This window comes from Camarhynchus parvulus, chromosome 26, assembly GCF_901933205.1.
Source record: "Camarhynchus parvulus chromosome 26, STF_HiC, whole genome shotgun sequence".
Taxonomy (NCBI): Eukaryota; Metazoa; Chordata; class Aves; order Passeriformes; family Thraupidae; genus Camarhynchus; species Camarhynchus parvulus.
Window position 1 is genome coordinate 2501150 of NC_044596.1, and position 18805 is coordinate 2519954.

The following is an 18805-nucleotide window of genomic DNA, read 5'->3' on the forward strand; positions in this document are numbered from 1 at the left end:
ACACATTCTCCCCCTCGGTGGTGCCCGCTGGGGAACCAAAGAGGCACCCGGGCGATGATGCCCAGCTCCGGGCGGCTCTTGGGGACGTCCCGGGTGGTGGGGCGAGGGCAGGGAGAGAAATCACCCTCCAGTTCTGCTCCAAATGCTGCACGTAGGGACCTGCCTATCTGCTATGCTATACATCCCTCTCTAGGAGACTGATTAAAGTCGGGTGTTTTAGCACCAAGGGCCAGAGGACTCGGCAGGAAGGGATTTCGGGGAGAAGGCAGGTTACAGCAACAACAAAGCAAGTGGAGGAACAAAACATTATTTCAAATCAAAGGCAAAAAAACCCCAACCGCACGGACAAAAAAAAAAAAAAAAAAAAGCAACCAAAATTAAGAGTGAGGTTCGATTTCGTACCAAGGCAGCAAGAGAGACGCACCGTGGAAGAGAGTGGTTTTGTTGTTGAGTAGTGGCTGGATTTAGCTCCGCTTATCCGGACAATCATCGGGGAAGGATCCTTTTCCGAGAAAGGCCAGTTTGAGTGAGACAGCTTTTTTTTTTCCCTTCTCTCTGCTCGCTCTCTCCCCTTTCCTTCTCCTCGCAGCTCAATGCCAAGAAATGGGCGGTGCCTGGATGCCAGGCTCCATCCGAACGAGACACCCAAGGCCAAGGGAGGCTGGCACAAAGGCGAGCTGGCAGGAATTCCTGCACTGGGAGCCGCGCGCCTGCGGGACGAGCCTGTCGCCTCCCAAAAAATCAACCTCCGACACCGCCCGCTCCGGAAAGTTGCCCCGTCAGGCTCGAAAACGCCCCATGAGGCTCAAGCACATGGCGAAAAAAAAGGACAAGGGGAGGGAAAAAACCCCCAAGACCCCTCTTTGCATCGATGCAGGTTAAACAAAAGGCCTGGGGAGGTGGATTGTTTTTTTCCGCCCTCCCCATGCTCCTTTTCCCGCCTTCCCATCCCTCTCCTCCCTCCTCTTGTCCTCCATCGTTGTCTCCCTCGCACGCCGCCCCGGCGTCCAGGCAGAAATGAGCCCTTGGCTCCCTCCTTCCTGGTTTTAGCACGACAGGAGGTGGTGGGTCCTTGAATAGGAACACACACACCCAACGCGAGAGGGACTCGATGGGGGCAGGAAAAAAAGAGGACAAAATATATATATGTACATACAAACAACAACCCACCCGCCATGGAGGACGGTTGGGAGCAGTTGTTGCCCAGGGTGGCAGATTGGGGGTGGTTTGGGTGCCAGGGGGTATTTTTGGCCTTATTTTGTTGCTGCCCAAGCACCTGGGTCGTGCCGATTGTAAAAGGGAGTCACGGCGGGTTGGGAAAGGGAGCGGAGGGGGGGCAGCTGGGGTTGGTAGCGCTGCTGGGGAGATGCCAAAAAACCAAAACAAAACACGTTTTCATTTTGTCTGCACCAGCCTGGGCGCAGGCGAGCGCGGGAGAGAGGGAGGGAGAGGGAGGCGCACGCCAACAGAAAGCCGCCGTGCTCAGACGCGGGCCTGCGGCCACGTCCCTCCGCAGCCGCCCCAGCAGCCGTTCCCGCTCCCTCGTCCCCCTCTCCCTGCCCACCCGGCTTCGCCTGCCAAGTCCGAGTTGGCACGGCTCCCCCGGCTGCGCCGAACAAAGCCGTCACCCATCCCCGAGCCGGCGCTGACAGTAAGCAAAGTGACAGGCGCATCTTCCGCATGTTAATCCAAACGGCAAGAAGGCGAGTGAGCTGCGGAGGCCCCCCCGTGCCATGCACACACCCCCCGCCACCGAGCCACCCACCCCACCCTTGGCACCCGACAGCCCCGGTGGCCTCGTGCGGGGATGGCGAGGCCCCCGCCGGTGGGAGCACCGAAGGCTCCTCGTCGGCGAGGCTTAAATCGAGCCGAAGCCCCGCTCGCCGGGCAAACGAGGCCACTCGGCATCTGCTGTACCTGTTCCCGCTGCCTTCATCTCGCCTTGGAACCGTGACAAGAGCGCACTCGCCTCTGGTGGGCTCTCAAAGCCGCGGGTCTGTAACCCTTTGCAGGAAGTTGGCACCGATCCCAGGTAGGACTTTACTCCCCGGCTCTCGCTCTCTCCCCCCACCTCCGCCTCCTGCTCCCTCCCCTCCGCTCCCCCACCCATCCTGTCCCTTGGGCCCCTCTTGCGTCCCCCAAAACACCACCCGGCCCCCGTTCCCCCTGCGCTGCTCACCCGCCTCGTTGGCCGGGGGTAGCGTGGGGGGCGGCTGACGGCTGCTGGGCGCCCACCGAGCCCTCGTGCCCACCGCCCTTGCACACATACCCTGGAAGGATGACCTGGGCAAGACAGAGAACAACAACTTCCTGCTCTGGCTCCCTAAAATGCCTGTTTCCACGCAGGGGTTAGGCAGCGCGGCGAGACGGGGGGAGCTGGGAGGAGGTTTGGGGGTTTGTCGTCATTGAACCAGGCTTTTTTTCTTTTCCTCTTTTTTTTTTTTTTGGCTTTTTTCTTCTTTATTTCCCCCCCTTTTTATAGTATTTTTTCTATTTTTTCCTGCCTTTTTTCCTTTTTTTTATGCCTTTTTTTTTTTGAAACATTTATTTTTGCCCTGCAGTCCAAACCCAACGCGAAGGGAAAGGAAGGGAAGAGAAATCAAATGGGAAGAGAATAGCTCCAAGTCGGCAGGACAATGCACGGGAAACGGGGAGATTAGCGTAGCTCTCAAAATCCATCACGCCCGCCCCGTTTCTGAACCGTTCGCCCCCGCGCCTCGTCTTTTTTAATTCTCCCAGCTCCTGAATTATTCCAGTCCACGAGCGGGAGGGGAGCGCACAGTCCGGAGTCCCTCAGAGCTGCCAAGAGCATTGCAACAGGAAAGAAAGGAAGCGGGAGAGGGAGAGCCAGGCAGAGCCCTCACAATCGAGCAGCGAGAAGAGCAAGGAAAAATTAACATCCAATTAGTGCCGTGTTTAACGAGGGAGACAGAGGCGGCTGTTGTTTTATTGCCCTGTTCTTTTCAGGCGCATCTGACAGGCAGCAGGGAAGGCACCCCTGCTCTGAGTGACGTCATCATATTTTATTTTTTAATTATTTCCCCCCCCCTCCCCCGTCTTTCCTCCTCTAAGTTTTGCACAGATGATCTCGGCAACTCGGCCAGGGAAATTTGGGACTTTCTAACATTCAAGCCACCGTCTCCCCTCTCCACCTCCAGCCTCCCCCCATCCACCGACAGCAACCCCGGAAAAACAACAGCGCCAACCCACCCCAAAGTCTTTGTTCTTCCAAAAACAAAAGAAAAAAAGGAGGAAAGAAAAAAAATCAGCGTTGGGATGAGAGCTGGAGGGAGCCTGGAGGAGGTTTCTCCGCGTGTGCGTCCGAGTGTGTGCGTGCGGCGGTCGGTCCCTCTCCCGTCCCTCTCCCCAGACGCTCGCTCGCCTTGTAAAACTTTGCTGCATGTGACGCTGCTCCGGCCTCCTCTGGCAGCCTGACAAGAGCCGCCCGGCCGCAGAGCGCAGGCGGCTTTTCAGGGAGGGAGAAACTCCATTCCGAGGGATGGGAGCGTTCACATGTCTGCAGCGAGGGGCAGCGCCTCGAGCCAGGGCCGCAGCCACAGCCATGCCCACCCTCACCACGCCAGCCCGGCCTGGGGTCACAGCAGGAGGAGAAGGGACAAGTTTAAAGCTGGGGAGACTTTTCCCCTCCTGTTTCTCCCCTGGGATGGGGGGCACAGCACGGTGTAAGTGCTGAAGGAGGTGTGCAGGGGTCACAGTGGCTGCAGGGAAAGGAGTCTGACCTTGTGCTGCCACCTCTTCCCCAAAAGACCCAGCTCCCCTCAGGGTGGGATGAAACTTCACCGGCTCCCCCTGAGAGCACTGCCCAGGAGGGAACAGAGCAGCTCAGTTTAGGGGGATTTGAGGGAGTTTACCCTAAAAAAACCCCTGTAGCAGGCAAGCAGGAGCATGGAAAGCAGCTTCCCCACCTCCTTCCCATCCTCTTACCAGCCGTGAGTGATGGACGGAGCTGTCCCTGTCAGCGTGGCAGGTCAGGCTGCTGTGCCGAGCTTTGCTCCTGTGCTCTTTGTGGCCTCTTCTCCTTGTTTCCAGATGGGATTTCCCTTATCCAGGGGGGAATCCACGAGGACCTGGCTCCTCTGTAATCCCCCATTTCGAGTGAAGGCCATCCCAGGGGATGGGGCTGTGTGAAGACAGGGACAGGTCCAGGGCCACCGTGCTGCTGGTGCCTGGGTCCAGTCCAAGTCCCCACCCTGAGCATTTCCTGGCACCAGCCAGCCCCACCACCCCAGCAGCAGGATCTCCTCTGTGAGGGTTATTATTTTTTTACATATATATATTTTTTTTTTTAAGGAATTATTTGCCTACGTGGAGCTCGGCGCTGCGGGAGAACAGAGCAAACAGCCTTATCGAGGGCAGCTGTGCCACAGGGCACTTCCTCATGCGTGGCTGCAAGATGGGGCCCTCCATGGCTGCAGGGGAGGGCTGGCAGCCCCTGGTCTTCCCGCTGACCAGACACCAGGGAGACACCAGGCACCATCCAGGCATCGGGAGGGCTCCCTGGGATGTTCCCTCCCGGCTCCACGGCAGGAGAGTGGCATGGCCAGGAGGGGGTTTGGTCTGAACTGAAGGGTCTCCAGCAGGCCAGCTCTGCAAGGGGAAAGGAGAGGATGGAACATTGGCTCTGAGCTCAGCTGCACTTCCCTGGGCACAAAGGCTCATCTTGCTGCTTTCCAGATCCTGCCAGACTCGAGCATCCATGCCCAGCGGAGAGACAGACCAGCCCTGACCTGAGATTCCCTCTCCTGGCTGCTGTCGCTGCCTCCCTTCTCTCCCGGGCAGCTGGGAGCAGATGAGGCCAAAGTCCCAGCAATCTCAGTTCTCCACTGGAGCCTGATAAACGGCGTGGGCACAGAACAGCAGCAATCCCCACCCAGCCTGGCTTTGTGCAGGAGGGAGAGTCAATATTTAAACCACAGGTTGTTTCCTGGGCAGACAGGGGAGCGCCAGCGGGACAAACCCCCGGCTCCATCCGGGGCGCCAGACCCAAACCTCCTCCTCCACCCTTTCATTTGTTCTCCCCACCACATGTTCCACCCTGGATCTCCCCATTCCTGTGGGAATGGGGTCCCATCTGCTTCAGCTGGGATACCTGAGCACCAGCTGCAGGGCCAGGCTCTGACTAATGGGCAGCAGCAATTTAAGGGAGAGGGATGCCCAGCCAGGGTTTGGGTTGTCTCCTTGCCTGCTCCCGGTGCAGACATTTGTCCTTGTTGTCCCTCAAATGAAATTTGTCCTGAGGCCCCTCAAATGAAGGATGGGACAAGAAGAATCAGGGATAGAAAGAGGAGGTGAGGAAATATTCAATCATCCTAAGAATGGCAGCCCCTTGCTTCAAAGTAAGGTAGTGCAGTGAAAGCTTTGAAACCTGGTTTTCATTTAAATTGAGCAAAAACAACAGTCAACTGTTAGGTTTTCAGCCAAGTTTGTGGGCCCTGATGAACTGGGCAGAAATTACTGGCAGGATGCATCCACTGGTGCAGCTTTAGGTAAATCCCTCAGGTAAATTCCTTAGGTAAACTCCTCAAAGGACAGGAAATAGCACTTTTCCCTGCAGGGGCTGCAGTCAGGCTGTGCAGAGGCTGCAGGAGGTTTGACAGGCATGTGAGCAGCAGAAGGTGGCTTTAATTTGGAGGGCAAAAGTACATGATCCTGAGCAGGTGCTGAGTGACCTGGCAGGTGCAATGCCCTGTGTGGGAGCAGGTCATAAAACAAGGTGATTAAAGGGAAGGATGGAGCTGTGAGGGGGAAGATGGAATGGCTGAGCCCACCTCACCAGTCAGAGCAGCAAAGGTCTCCATCACCTCTTCCAGAAGACCACAGGGTCAATTTTAACTCCAAAAACTTAATTGCACATATATTGCTTCAAGCACCCAAGCCCTCTGCTGCCTACACCCTCATTCCAGGTGCACCCACTGCAGTCTGCTCAGCCTAAATATGCCCACCTTCCATGGAGGTGAGGAAAATCAGGGGGCATCTGAGTTTTAAACAGCTGGTTTAGCCCCTGATTTGTAGAAAAGACCAAAGGAAGTGCCTGTCTTAAAGTGAAACCTTCCCTGAGGGAGCACATTATACAGGGGAAAAAAAAAAAACCACCAAAAAAAAAATCAAAACTCCAAAAAACCAAACCACCCAATAGTTGTTTTATAACTGTATTTTGGAGCATAATTAAATCCTTTTTGAAATCATCTCTGGTGTTAGGGAACAGGTCCATGCATTATTTAACTGTAACACAAACTGGGAGCGAGGGAGGACAGACAGGACTGAGACTTCACGACACTGAAGGGAGCTGGGTGGGGGCTGCCACTCCCAGCACACACCAGCACTGTCCTGCAAGCCCTGCCTGGGCTGTGCATCAACCCTGCCTGCTGGAGACAAAACCCCCTGTGCTGGCAGGTCCCCAGAGGACCAGGATGAGATGTGACCCCAGCTGCTGCTGCTGCAGCACGTGGGAACCTGCTCAAGGAATGCTAAACCTCTTCCCAGGGAGTGCAGCATCACCTCTGTGCAAAAGACTGCTTCATGGGGAACTGAAATGGGGGAAATCTGCCTGGCTGCCATCACAGCACAGACTGGTGCAAAGAAACTCTTGTCTGGGGAGCTGAGCATCAATGCTGCCCTGGTGCCACTGGTGAGTTCTGCTACACACAGAGCCAGCCGTGCTCCACTGAGACCAGGAGCCTTCAACCCTGATGCCTCAGCAGCCTTTGGCCAGCTCAAGGTGTATCCCTTCATTGCAGACAGCTCTGGATGGCTGTCCCTGCTGCAGGAGAGCCCTTTGTGTGCAGCTCTCAGATCCCAGCAGCTCCATTTCCATCAGCAACAGGAGGAGCCCAGCAGGGCTCGTGGTGCTGCTGGCTGGGAGATGCCCCTTGGTGCAGCCAGACCAGCACCCACCTCCCCCAGGGTGTGTGCAGGCTGCCTGCCCAGCCCAGAGCTCTGCTGGCTGTACCCTGAACACAGCCCATTCCATGAGTGAAATCCTGTGTGCAGGCTGCCTGCCCAGCCCAGAGCTCTGCTGGCTGTACCCTGAACACAGCCCATTCCATGAGTGAAATCCTGCCCAAATCAGCACCACTGGCAGCACATGTCCCTTCCCAAGGGCTCTCTACTTGTTCACATCCCATCACTGCCCTGAGCTGGGCTGGACCTGTCTCTTTGGGACTCTTCTGTTCTTTGCAGTGGGACTCTGTTTCCCTTCCCTATTTTGATCCTATAATTTCCTTTTCATGCCCGTGGGAGGTGGGATGTTCCTGGGTGATCAGGTACCCTCAAACCTTAAATATGGATGCCAGGTTGATCTTGCCCAGGATGAGCTACCTGCCAGGCCAAGGTGCTCTCTCCAGAAAGGATGAGGCAGGAGCTGTCACCTGGCATAACCTTCCCAGGGAGGTGACCTTGGATCTCCTGCTGCTTATCAGCTCAGGCAGAACAAAGCAGTCTTTTGTCCCTGCAGCTCACGGCTGGCTCCTTTAGTACCTGGGCATTTTCTGGATTCCTGGACTTCCCCAGCAACTCCAGAGCTACAGCCTGGACCAAAGAGAAAACGGCTTTCTGCTCTCTCTGCTATACATCCCAGTCGAGACAGCCACGAGGATGGAGCTTTGGTGCAGCTGGAGCCTGAGCCAGACGTCCAGAAGTCTGTTCCTGGCCTTGCTGGAGAGGAGGTGTCAGTTCTGGCACCATGGACTTTGGATCAGAAAATAGAAATATACAGATATCGAAACAAGCTTGGGGTTTCTTGAGGAGTCCAGGTTGATGAGCTGTCCCTGCCGAGGCGTCAGTCCACGGGGAAGGAGGCTGGGATGGGTGCCCTGCGGAACAGGAGGCTGGAGCCACGGAACAGCTGCCCCTGAGGAGGAGAGCCCGGGGTCAGGCCAGCCTCAGACCTGCCCAGGGAGCTGCAGCTGCTTTAGCAGGGCCCCACTCCATGCCCATGGCAGGGCTGCAAGGCTGGGTAAAGTGAGGTTCTGGCCCTGTGGGTGCTGAGTTGAGCATTTCCCCCAGGGGTGGCAGATGCAGAGGGGCACAGACTCTGCTGTGTGCAATGCATGGGATAAAAGCTCACAGGCTGCAAGCTCGGGTGTGCAAGGGGCAGAGCAGCACTGCCAGGCTGGTACCAGTGCCACAACTGGAGGGACAGAAGTAAGTTACACAGCATGGCAAGGACGCAGCACTGCTAGGCTGGTACCACTGCCACAACTGGAGGGACAGAAGCGAGTTACAGAGCACAGGATGCAGCACAGGCACTTTTGGGGAATGCTGGAGATTTGGGAAAGGAGCAGAGGGAGCCCAAAGCCCCGTGCGTGCCCTGCTCCCTCACCTGAGCACTGAGGTACCTCCAGCAGTGGATCCAGGATGCAAAGGCAGGAGCGTAGGGAGGGAGGCCGGCGCGCAACCTGCACGGCAACAGGGAACAGCTGAGGTGGATGTGTCACCTTACCCACACAGGTAACAAAAGAGCAGCAGGAAGTGTGAACGAGGACACAGGGACAGTGTCCACACCGGGCTGGCAGCCAAGTGACAGCTCGTTATTTACAATGCAGCAGATCTGTAATTTAATTACCCCTGGAGTGCACAAACAAGGAGAGTTACCTGGAGACTTTGAGAGTCCAGGATCGTATCTACACCTTCTAAAGCCAGCAGATACTGAGAAAACACGGCACCAGACTTGGATCCCGTTCCCATGAGCAAAAAAATGCAGAAGACTTGCAGCAGTGCGATTGGGAAGGCAAGCTTGGTCCTGCTCCTGTCTGCCCCCATGGCTGCCATAACAGCTCTGCTTCCCTCGTGCTGCTCCCTGGAGCCAGCACTGTCCCTTTGATCCCTGTGCCTCCAGCTCAGCTCAGATCGGACCACACAACTCTCCCGATTTCTCACCACCTGAGCTTTTCTGCTGCTCGTGTCTGTGCCCTCTGATCTAAAATTATAAGCAACCTGGGAGAGGAAACGAGCCAGCTCTGCGAGGTGCCACAGAGTTTACGGGGCTGGAGGAAAGCTTTACGGTCGTTAGCAGCCCATTCAGACAACAAGGGGCTGCAAGAAAGGAAGGGAAAGCTTTAGATCTCAGTGTGAAGGACATACCCACAGTTGTTCACTGCCATGAGATCTCCCACGAGAAGGAACGGGTAGGTCAGCATGCTCACAGCGATCTGAAAGCACAGAAAACCAGCAGCCTCTCTAAAGCTCGCTATGTCAAAAACGCTATTTCCAGCTTTTGCATGTTAGCAGAGTTATCCTTGGATAAGGGATGTCAAGTACAGAGCAGCCTGTGTCCCCAGGGCGCGAGCTCTCAGCCCAGAGGTGGCAGGAGGAGGGGAAAGGACACGGCAGCTGCCTACATACCCCCATCACGAACTTGGTGTAGCTCCGGATCACCGAGGCCTGGCTGAACTGCAGAGAGAAACCAAAGGCGTTGTGGACAGGGGGGTGACACCAGGCTGGCACTGTCATTATGTGACACTCCCCGAGCCTGAAGCGAGGGGCAGGGGAGGAGGCAGAAAGCAACAAAGGGCAGCTGCATTCCAGCTGAGAGTCTGGGAAGGCATTTGGGGAACTGTGATCCCCCAAAGTGCAGGTGAAGCACAGCCCTGAGCAGACACAGAGCACCCAGCACTCACAGGGACGTCCCCAAAGCCTGGGATCTGTATTAAATCAGCCCCTGCTCCCCAGGAACCCCTTCCCACTGCAGGTGCTTGCTCCAGACCCCAAGCCCTCCCTCGGGCACTTCCACTCACATTGTCATCCACAGCGTAGGTGTTGATGAAGTGAGCCAGGAGGTTGCAGCACCAGAGGAAGATGACATCCCCCAGGATGTGAGGGACTAACCCACTGCAAGGGCAAAAGAGAGGGGTGTGAGGTGCAGGAGGGTCCCAGTGCCACCTCCTGAGATGCCCAGCCCTCCTTCCCTCCACCAGCTCAGAGGAACTCCACTCCCCCTAAATGAAATTTTTACTTTGGGAGGAACTGAAAAGGGAGATTTCAGGGAAGAGTTCTCTCAGCCTTCAAACTTGGTACTACATGTGCTGCTCTGGCTGGAAATATTTTGGGATGTTTTTTGGGCATGATTCAATTCCCCTTTTCTATCCCAAATCCCTTCTTGGCCCAACTCCTCCTAGGAAACCCAAGTGAGACACAGATGAAGTGGTTTCCATTTCTGAAGATGCTCTTTTGGATGCACAATGAGAAGTTTATCTCTTTGTGGAATCTCCCTCCTTTTAGAAATCAAAATGAGAGGGTTTGTTCCTGCACAACCTGCTCCACTGAGAAGTGGAGTAACTGGGGGAACACTGATTTTTCCCAGTCCCTGCTGCCCCCAGGAGCAGAATTCTTTGGTTGATGCCTCCCACTGACACACTGGAGCTCCCAGCAGCACCAGCACTGCCAGCTTTTGCAGATAATAGCACTAAAACTTTAACAAAATATCCAGAGGGTTTCTCCAGTTTTCTCTGCTGCAGCAGTGCAGGGTTTCCCACTTTTGCAGGGGTTGTTCCACTGCAAAAGGATCCAGGTGTGTGTCAAACCTGTGTTTCAGCAGCAGATGTGGTCAGCTCTGAAAAGGAGCCTGTCAAGAGCCACAGGAGTGTTTGCTGAGCTGCAAAGAGCCCCTTCTAGGCACCTCCAGGCACGTTAATCTGAGTCTTTTGTTTCTTCCCAAATACCACGCTGCCTCCTCAGAGTAAGGGACCAGTTTGTCTCCTGCTGTGGTTGCTCCAGCAGCAGAACAGCAACGAGGACTGGTTTTGGGAACAACCTGAGCATTGTTAAGGCCCCAGCAGCCCTGGGCATGCAGCTGCGGTCTCAGGGGCCAGGCACAGCAGAAGCCTTCAACAGAAGATTCACTGGCTTCAAAGATGTGATACATGAGAGCAGCAGACAGGACAAAGAAATCAAAGCTCTCTGGCCCCAAAGAGATGTTCTGCTTTGTGTTTGGCTTTCAGCCTTCGTAAAAACCATCTTTGCTCTAACTCAAAGTTAAGTCTGAAGCTCCTGAGCTGCTGCAGATACAACAGAGCCTAATAAATTCCAGAAGCAAAGGGCTGGGCCAGGGCAGCCCCAGAAGGAAAACCTCACCCAACTGTTGGGAGGGAGTCAGACTGTTTATTCCACTTCCAACAAGGATCCCATCCCTTTCTCCCTTCCAAAGTAATGACAGCTGCTGGCCCTGAGCTGGATGACTGGAAACCAGGGGTCTTAGAGCTGCAGAAAGGAACTAAAAAAAAGCCAACAAGCCAAAAGCATCAGGCCTGAAAACCCCTCCTGGAATTCCAGCGCTGTCTTTACTGCTATTGACATAAAAAAAGTGAATGCTGCAATTCTCACACCTGCTGAGATGTCCAAGATCTGAACTGGGAATATCTTTGGAAGATGATGAAAAGCTGGAATAGGAAGCCTGAATGATGTACAGCAATGTAACCCAACAGCAGAAACCCCAGTGCAAGGGACTTGGGACAATCCATCCTTGAGCTGAGCGTGCCCAGCAGCTCTGGAGCTCAGGGAACACCTTCCTGGGCTGGCAGGAGCCTCTTGCAGATATGAGGGAAAGGGAGATAAATCCATCCTTGAAAAGCCTTTAGCCAGGCACACACCCAGAGAGTGTGAGGACAGAGACTCAGAGTGTGTGTGCCACTGTTATAAGGCCATGAGAAACAAGTGCACTGCCATGATTTTAGGGCAGTGGATGTGCTGGGATTGCACCAGGGCTGAGAGGAGAAAAGCAGCAGTTTGGTCCTTCAGATGCAGCTTGTGCTCCCCTCACAGCAGTGGGATTTCCTAACAGGGTTATAGAGCATGTAGAACTTCAGAGCCCTCCTGAGACAATTTGGGTTGTGTTAAAGCCTTTCCTGAGAACCATCAAGTTCATTAGGCTACCAGAAGTGTTTATTTCATGTGGATGGAAGGGAATGTGGTGGCTTCCTTCAATCACTTCCCTGGGAGGTGAAGGGTTGTGAGCAGCCTGCTCCAGCCATGCCCCACTCACAGGGACCATCCTGTATTTAGTAGAGCAGATTTGGGGCTGCACAGCTCAGCTGAGAAGCTGTGGGCTGCATTGACACTCAGTGGTGGGGTCTCTGCAGATCCCTGGCCATTTCCCCTTGGGGAAGGACAGGGTGAGACCCCCTGTGATTTTTTCCCTCTTCCTGATGCATTCAGGTTTCATCTGGAGGCCCATATTTTGTGACTGCAAAGCCAAAGGCATCCTGAAAACCCCTACTGAAATTCCAGAGCTGCCTTTACTATTATTGACATTAATAAAGTATTTCCCCACCACGAGCAAACACAGCAGGTGGCTCTGCTTTTATGTAGATGTGAAAAAGAAAGGCAGGAAGCATTAATTAAGGGTTCAAGCAAAAAGGTGTCCACTAAACTTCCATTTCAGTGATGCACCAATTTGCAGCTGGAAACACCTTACAGCTCCTCCTGGTCCAGGCATCACCACACTCCAGCCACACAGGTAAACCTGCTCATTACAAGCACCCACGGTGCTCTGCAGAGGAATTTGCTGCTTACCCAGGCCCTGGCTTTCATTTCAACAAGGGAACTTATTGTTGCACTTGATCTTGGTGCCTGTTGCACAAACAAATGCTTTAAATGGCCCTTCAGGGAAACACAAAGAAGCACCAAGGGAAAAAGAAAGATAAGAAAAAACACAGCTTGCTCTGGGCTCAGGTTTGACTGAAGATAAGATCTGGGGCAAACTTAATGGTCAACCTGGAGTGCTGTCAAAGGCACAGATTTCATCGTGGGAGCGATGTGGGAGACCCTTGGTCAGACAAGGTTTCAGCTCAGTGTGACTCCATCTGGGGGTGGCAGAGCTGCCGGCAGAGCCATCAGCGCCTTCAGGCTATGGGAGAAAGTATTTAAACAACAATTCACTTACACAAAGAATCCCAGGATCCCTTCTTCCTTAAGTATCCTGCCAATAGCACTGAACACACCGCTGCCAAGAAAGGAAAAGAGCTGTGAGTGTGCAGAGTTGTTCCACCTCTGCCCTGTGCAGCTTCACACACATCCTGCAGCCCTCAGCCACCATTCCAGCAGAAGGCAGCTTGTTCTGCCTATTCTCCTCACACCAGGCAGGTTTGAGGGAAGGAGGGTCGTGTCTGTACTCTGCCAGTCTGCAGTGACACCAGCAGAACACCCAACCTGCCCACAACTCTTCAATGCTGAAGGCACAAGGGCTCTGTGAGGCTTTGTGAGTGGGTACACATGTTGTGTGATATGGTTTCATTTGGATGATTCTAAGCCCAAGAACCCTGTCCTGCCTTTGGGAACTCGAGCTGGCTGTTGTGGGCTGCCTGCAATCCTGTCTAGTGTTCCTCCACATTGCTCCACAGGCAGTTTTGCCCTGCAGAGAGGCAGCTGGTACTGCAAAAGGCTTGGAAAAATTCTACAGACTAAGCAGGGCTGCAGCAAAGCTCTGTGTTATCCACTCTGCCTCCCTGCTGCCTTCCCTTTCCATTAATAGCCAAGGGAAAAAGGCAGGAGACTTGCTGTGTGATCAGCGAGGGGTGATACAGCCCCAAACAGGCACAAGGTGGAACAGAGGCACATCAGGGACAGAGCCCAGCCTTCCACATCCCTTCAAGCCCCAGTCACCCACCCTCTAAGCACAGCTCAGATTCACTTTTCAGTCTCTCAAGCCTCCTGGATAACCCTGTTCCCATGGCATGGGAGCCACCATTAAGTTCCATTAAGCCACCAGCAATGTTTATTTCATGTGGATGGAAGGGAATGTGGTGGCTTCTTTCAGATCACTTCCCTGGGAGGTGGAGGGCTGTGAGCAGCCTGCTCCAGCCATGCCTCACTCACAGGGACCATCCCAGAGCACCCTATATTGGATCTGGGGTCAGTACCTGGCACCCCTGACCCCAGACCCTCCCCAGCTGCAGCCACTCACCTGTATTTGACTTCCCGGCCCACGAACTGGACCATGCAGCGCATGGAGATCACTGGGAGGAAAGAAACACAGGGCTGATAGACAAAATAAATCCAGTTTGGGTTGTACTGGATGTCAGGGAAATGAAACATGACCCTCCTGCTCTCCCTCAACTCACAGCATCTCCAGCTCCTCTCAGTGGTCATCAGCACTGCAAGACTCATTAGAAACTGGGGCCTTTCCTGAGCCTGTAAGTGGTGGGAAGGATTTCAGAGGATCACAGAGAGGTTTGGGTTGGAAGGGATCTATTAGGTCCCTATCTTTTTCCAAAAGATCTATCTTTTTCCAAACCCCCTGGCATGGGCAGGGACACCTTCCACTCTGCCAGGTTGCTCCAAGCCCTGTCCAACCTGGCCTTGGACACTTCCAGGGATGGGGCAGCCACAGCTTCTCTGGGCAACCTGGGTCAGGGCCTGCCCACCTCAGAGATTTCTTCCCAATATCCCATCTAACCCAGCTCTCCAGCAGTGGGAAGCCATTCCCTGTGTCCTGTGTCTCCATGCCCTCATCCAAAGTCCCTCTCCAGCTCTCTTGGAGCCCCTTTAGGCACTGGAAAGCTGCTACTGGCCCTAACCCCAATGGGATCTCTAGCACAAGGTCCTGGATGAGTGGCAAGAGAGAAACTCATTGCTCAGCTGTGTTAGTGCCTGAAGGCAAACCCCAGCATCAGGCTCATATGATAGAAAGCACCATAAGAACCATCCCCCTGAGTGTGCAGGGTTTGGGGTGATGCCCAGCCTGGAGGGAGCTGCCAGCCAGGGCACAGGACTCACCGTGCAGGGGGTGTGACACAACCCGGGACACACACTGCATCATCATCTCGTGGGATGTCTGGGAAGGGAGGAGAAAACACCTGTGAGAAAAGCTGGGCTGCTCCTCCTGCTCCCTTTCCCTCAGTGTGGGGAAACACATTTTGGGTCTCTCTTTTGAGATCTGTTCTTGTGGTGAACCTCTACTCCTGTGAATTATTTAACGGGTAGACACAGAATGGCCACTGATAGACAAACAAATCCACAAATTTCTCACCACAAACTTCTCACCCCAGCTTCTCTCCAAGTAATCTCACCCACATCCCCAGGGATGTCCCCAGTCACTCATGAATGGGCAACAGCCACTTCTCACCTCTCTGACCACTTTCCTAAGTGAAGTTTTCACATCATCCTTGTTAGACACGTGCTCCATGTCTTCCAGTGGAAAAGCCTGAGTGGAGAGGGATGCAACATGCTCAGAACTGATGGAGATGCTGACCCACAAGGTCTGAGGACGGGGGAAACTACAAAAAACTGTGCTCTGGATGCAAGGGCAAGACAAACAGGCAACAAGGAACACAGAAGAAAGGATGGAAAGCAAAATAGAGGAATAGAGGAGTCACAAAACTGCAGACAGAGGATACAAGGCACGGGGATGCCAAATCAAATTAAAATGGTTTATAAATTAAAAAATGCTTTGGGGATACGGGCACTGGAGGACTATTCCCTTAGGAGATGGATGGATGCATCAGTCCTCCTGTGCAGCCCTTGCTGCAGTAGCACTGACCCTGCAGGTGATTAATGGAGAGAGAAGCTGACCTTTACCTTCTTCACACTCCCCCTGGTGATGGTTGATAAAGTGCTTGAGATGAGGCGAGGGGTCAGGCCACGGAAGAGGCCTCTCTTCCCATCCACTTCCACGATGTGTCTGGCTGGGTGGGACAACACCAGGCTGCTGTCAGCTGGGAAGGGGACATGCAGAGCACCCCAAAGAGCCCCAGGGTTCAGCTGAAACCACACCAGGCCCAGCTCAGCACTCCATGGCCCCACAGTAAGTGATTTATTGTAACAGTCCTAAAGAAACTTCTTACTGGAGGATAGGAATTCTTACTCTGTCATCTGGCTAATGTGGAAGGACAGCTGCAATATTTTGGGCTACTTTTTGTCTTTTGATGGTTTTGCTCACCTGAAAGGGCTCCAAGGCAGTTTGGACTGAACCAGGCAGGGGGGATCATCCCATGTGCTCTGTGCTGCCACCTCCTCCCTCCACCCCAGGAGGGTTCATATGGATCTCACAAACCCACGTTCAGTTCCTGCCCCACCACCTTCTCCCAGGCAAACTTCCTCAGGTTTCCAGTTGCAAAAAAAGCCCAGAGATCCCATTTCTCCCACATATAATGAGGTGGGATAGAACCCACTCTGTGCTGGTGGCTACTGACTGCTCCTGGCCCTGTCCTGTGCTGTCCAAACAAAGCCAGGTAGGCTCTGCACCTTTCCATCACCCAACACTGCCCATATCTCTGGAAACTGCATCTTCCAAAGGGCAGCACTGGACCATTTCCAGCCCTGAGTGTCCCAGCATGGGCTTCCAGGGCTCTCATCCAGCTCCTGTGCTGGTTCCACCCCATGGACACCACTGGCTGATTTTGGGATTGGCCCAGCTCAGCTGTCAGGACAGGGCATTCCCCTGCCCCACAGCAAACCTGCTGTGACACCAGGTCACAAAGTATTCACTCACCTCTCCTATGCTGTTCTCCCACCCACAAAAAGAGGAAAATATTGATTTTTTCCCTTCTAAACATATTGCATGCCCCTTTCTTGGTATTTCTGTCCCTTTAGGGCTCCATCTACAACACAAATGAGCAGGGCAGGGGGCAGGGTATTCCAGGGCTGTTTTGGAGCTGAAGGAAAGTATTTTGCAACCTCTAAACCACATAAAAACCTCCTGCAACAAACCTACAGCACCTAAAACCCACCAAACCCCTCCACCATGGTGCAAACCCAGAGCAATGTGCCACAGGAACACAATGCAGCACCAACACCCCCTAACAAGAGGTACATAAATGTGACAGCCTCACAAGTTGTGCTGGTTTATGCCTCACTGCAGCCTTGGGATGATCCCAGGGGGATGTGGGAGTGCTGCTGGGGTCAGCTCAGGCTGCCTGGCAGCTCCCAGCCCTGATTCCACGAGGGCAGGACCTCATGTGGCAGGGAGGGGCAGTCACTCACCGTAGGTGAAGAAGCCAGGCAGGTACAGGACCTTCCTTCCCAGCACATTTCTGCCAATGGTTGGAGGTAGTGGCTCATGGCCAACCTGAGGGAGAAAGCTCGTGAGCAGGTCTCTGTTCTGGAGCTCCCAAAGTCCCTGGGATGAACAGGATTGATCCCAGCATCCCCCTGTCACTCTCAGGCACTCCTTTTCCCTTCTTATGGAGTCCCTAGGTTACAGGGGGTCCTCCACCCTGCCATTTTAGGGGGGGTCCCTGTTACTGAGAGGGTCTTGGGGCTTCCTATCTCTTCTTATATGGGAGGCTCCATGGCAGAGGGGTAATTTTATTGGGGTTCCCAGATTACTGGGTGTCTCCATTCCCTGTCATAGGAGGGGTCCCAACACCCCACTACAAAGAGCCCCCACAGTATGGTGTCCCCTATTCCCTATATAGGGTGCCCCTGTTGTAGAAGGCATCCTCACCCTCCTATTATACAGGACCCCATTTTTATATAGGGTCCACTAGTGTATAGGGGAGCCCAGTCCCTTACATATGGGGCACTCCATTACCCACAGGTCCCTCATTCTGTAAGTGCTCAGGGGGTCCCTTATAATGGGGGGGCTGCATGTACAGTGACCCCCAGGGCATGGAGTCCTCTATAGGGGCACGAACCAGGAATCCACTTCCACCTGTGACAGTGGGGTCCCAATCCCCCATCCCACACAGGGACTGCACCCCATTACCCATGGGGGTCCCCATTCTATATGAGGCCTCCATAGGGGCACGAACCAGGAATCCACTCCCACTTGTGACAGTGGGGTCCCGATCCCCCATCCCACATAGGGGGACCCCCCATTCTATAGGTGCCCCCCATTCTGTAGACACCCCCATTGCACAGGGGGTCCCACTGTAACGGGGGGGCTGTACATACTGTGTATATAACCCTAGCACATGGGGGTTTCCATGGGGGCACTGCAGGAATAAAGTGCCCCTATGGAAATCCAGTATAACTCCTCCCGTTATACCGGGGTCCCGATGCCCCGTTACCCACAGGGACCCCACCCCATTAATTACACCGAGGTCCCGATTCTCAGTTACCCACAGGGACTCCATCCCGTTAATTACACCGAGGTCCCGATTCTCCGTTACCCACAGGGACCACAACCCCATTAATTACACCGAGGTCCCCCCTTCTATAGGTACCCCCCATCCCATAGGTGCCCCCACCGCACAGGGGTCCCCTTATACCGGGCAAGGCTGTACAAACAGTGACCCCCAGCGCATGGAGGCCTCTATAGGAGCACTATCCACAAATCCCCCCGTTATCCCGGAGTCGCTACCCCCGTTACACACGGTACTCCCACCGCACCCTCCCCCCCCGAGCGGACCTGCACGAGCAGCTTGACGTAGAGCAGGGGGTGGCTGGCGGCGGCGAGCCCCGCGCCCAGCAGCACGAACAGGCCCTCGGCGCCCTCAGGGCCCGCCGCGTCCGCCGCGCCCCCGCCAGGCGGCGACAGCGGCCCCGGGGGCAGCGCCGCCATGGCCGCCATGGCTCGCGCGTCACCGGCCGCCACCACCGCGCCGCGGGGCGGGGGGAGGAACCGCGGGGAGGGAGGAACCATTGAGGGGCAGGGGGAGTCCGCCGTGAGGGGAGGCGGTGGCGGCGGCGGGAGAGGAGCGGGAGGGTTAGCGGAAAATGGAGAAGGGTTTTAGGGATTTGTGGAGTTGGGTGTGAGTGTCTGACGGGGTTTGTGAGCACTCGGCAGAGGGTTTTGGGAAAAGGGGAGAGAGAAAAGATAAATCGGGTTAAAGAGGGAGGGAGGGAGGGGAGGGAGGGAGGGAGGGAAGGGAAGGAAGGAAGGAAGGAAGGAAGGAAGGGAAGGAAGGAA

At 54.6% G+C, this 18805-nt stretch overlaps 1 protein-coding gene across 2 annotated transcripts; it reads right to left on the reverse strand.

Moving 5' to 3' along the window:
* Positions 1 to 7016: 7016 nt before the first annotated feature.
* Positions 7017 to 18476, reverse strand: MTCH1 (mitochondrial carrier 1). Of its 2 annotated transcripts, none has more exons than XM_030965854.1 (12): positions 18305 to 18476; positions 16936 to 17020; positions 15532 to 15638; positions 15080 to 15157; positions 14731 to 14788; positions 13919 to 13970; positions 12899 to 12958; positions 9756 to 9849; positions 9364 to 9411; positions 9103 to 9170; positions 8342 to 8417; positions 7017 to 7832 (listed from the first exon to the last, which is right to left on the reverse strand). In XM_030965854.1, the coding sequence occupies exons 1-12, from the start codon at positions 18464 to 18466 to the stop codon at positions 7689 to 7691; spliced, it is 1032 nt and encodes a 343-aa protein (XP_030821714.1). In that variant the 5' UTR covers positions 18467 to 18476; the 3' UTR covers positions 7017 to 7688. The 2 variants fall into 2 exon arrangements, with proteins under 2 accessions (XP_030821714.1, XP_030821715.1); XM_030965855.1 differs by having other exon boundaries at positions 7017 to 7870.
* Positions 18477 to 18805: the final 329 nt, after the last annotated feature.

Bases quoted from the DNA above. Each gene is read 5' to 3' on its own strand.
- MTCH1 (XM_030965854.1), bottom strand. From the start codon at position 18,466: ATGGCGGCCATGGCGGCGCTGCCCCCGGGGCCGCTGTCGCCGCCTGGC. The intron at 15,639-16,935 runs GTGAGTGACTGC...TGTCCCACCCAG, and splicing joins GCCTGGCTTCTTCACCTACG to CCAGACACATCGTGGAAGTG. The intron at 9,412-9,755 runs GTGAGTGGAAGT...TTCTCTCTGCAG, and splicing joins CCTACGCTGTGGATGACAAT to TTCAGCCAGGCCTCGGTGAT.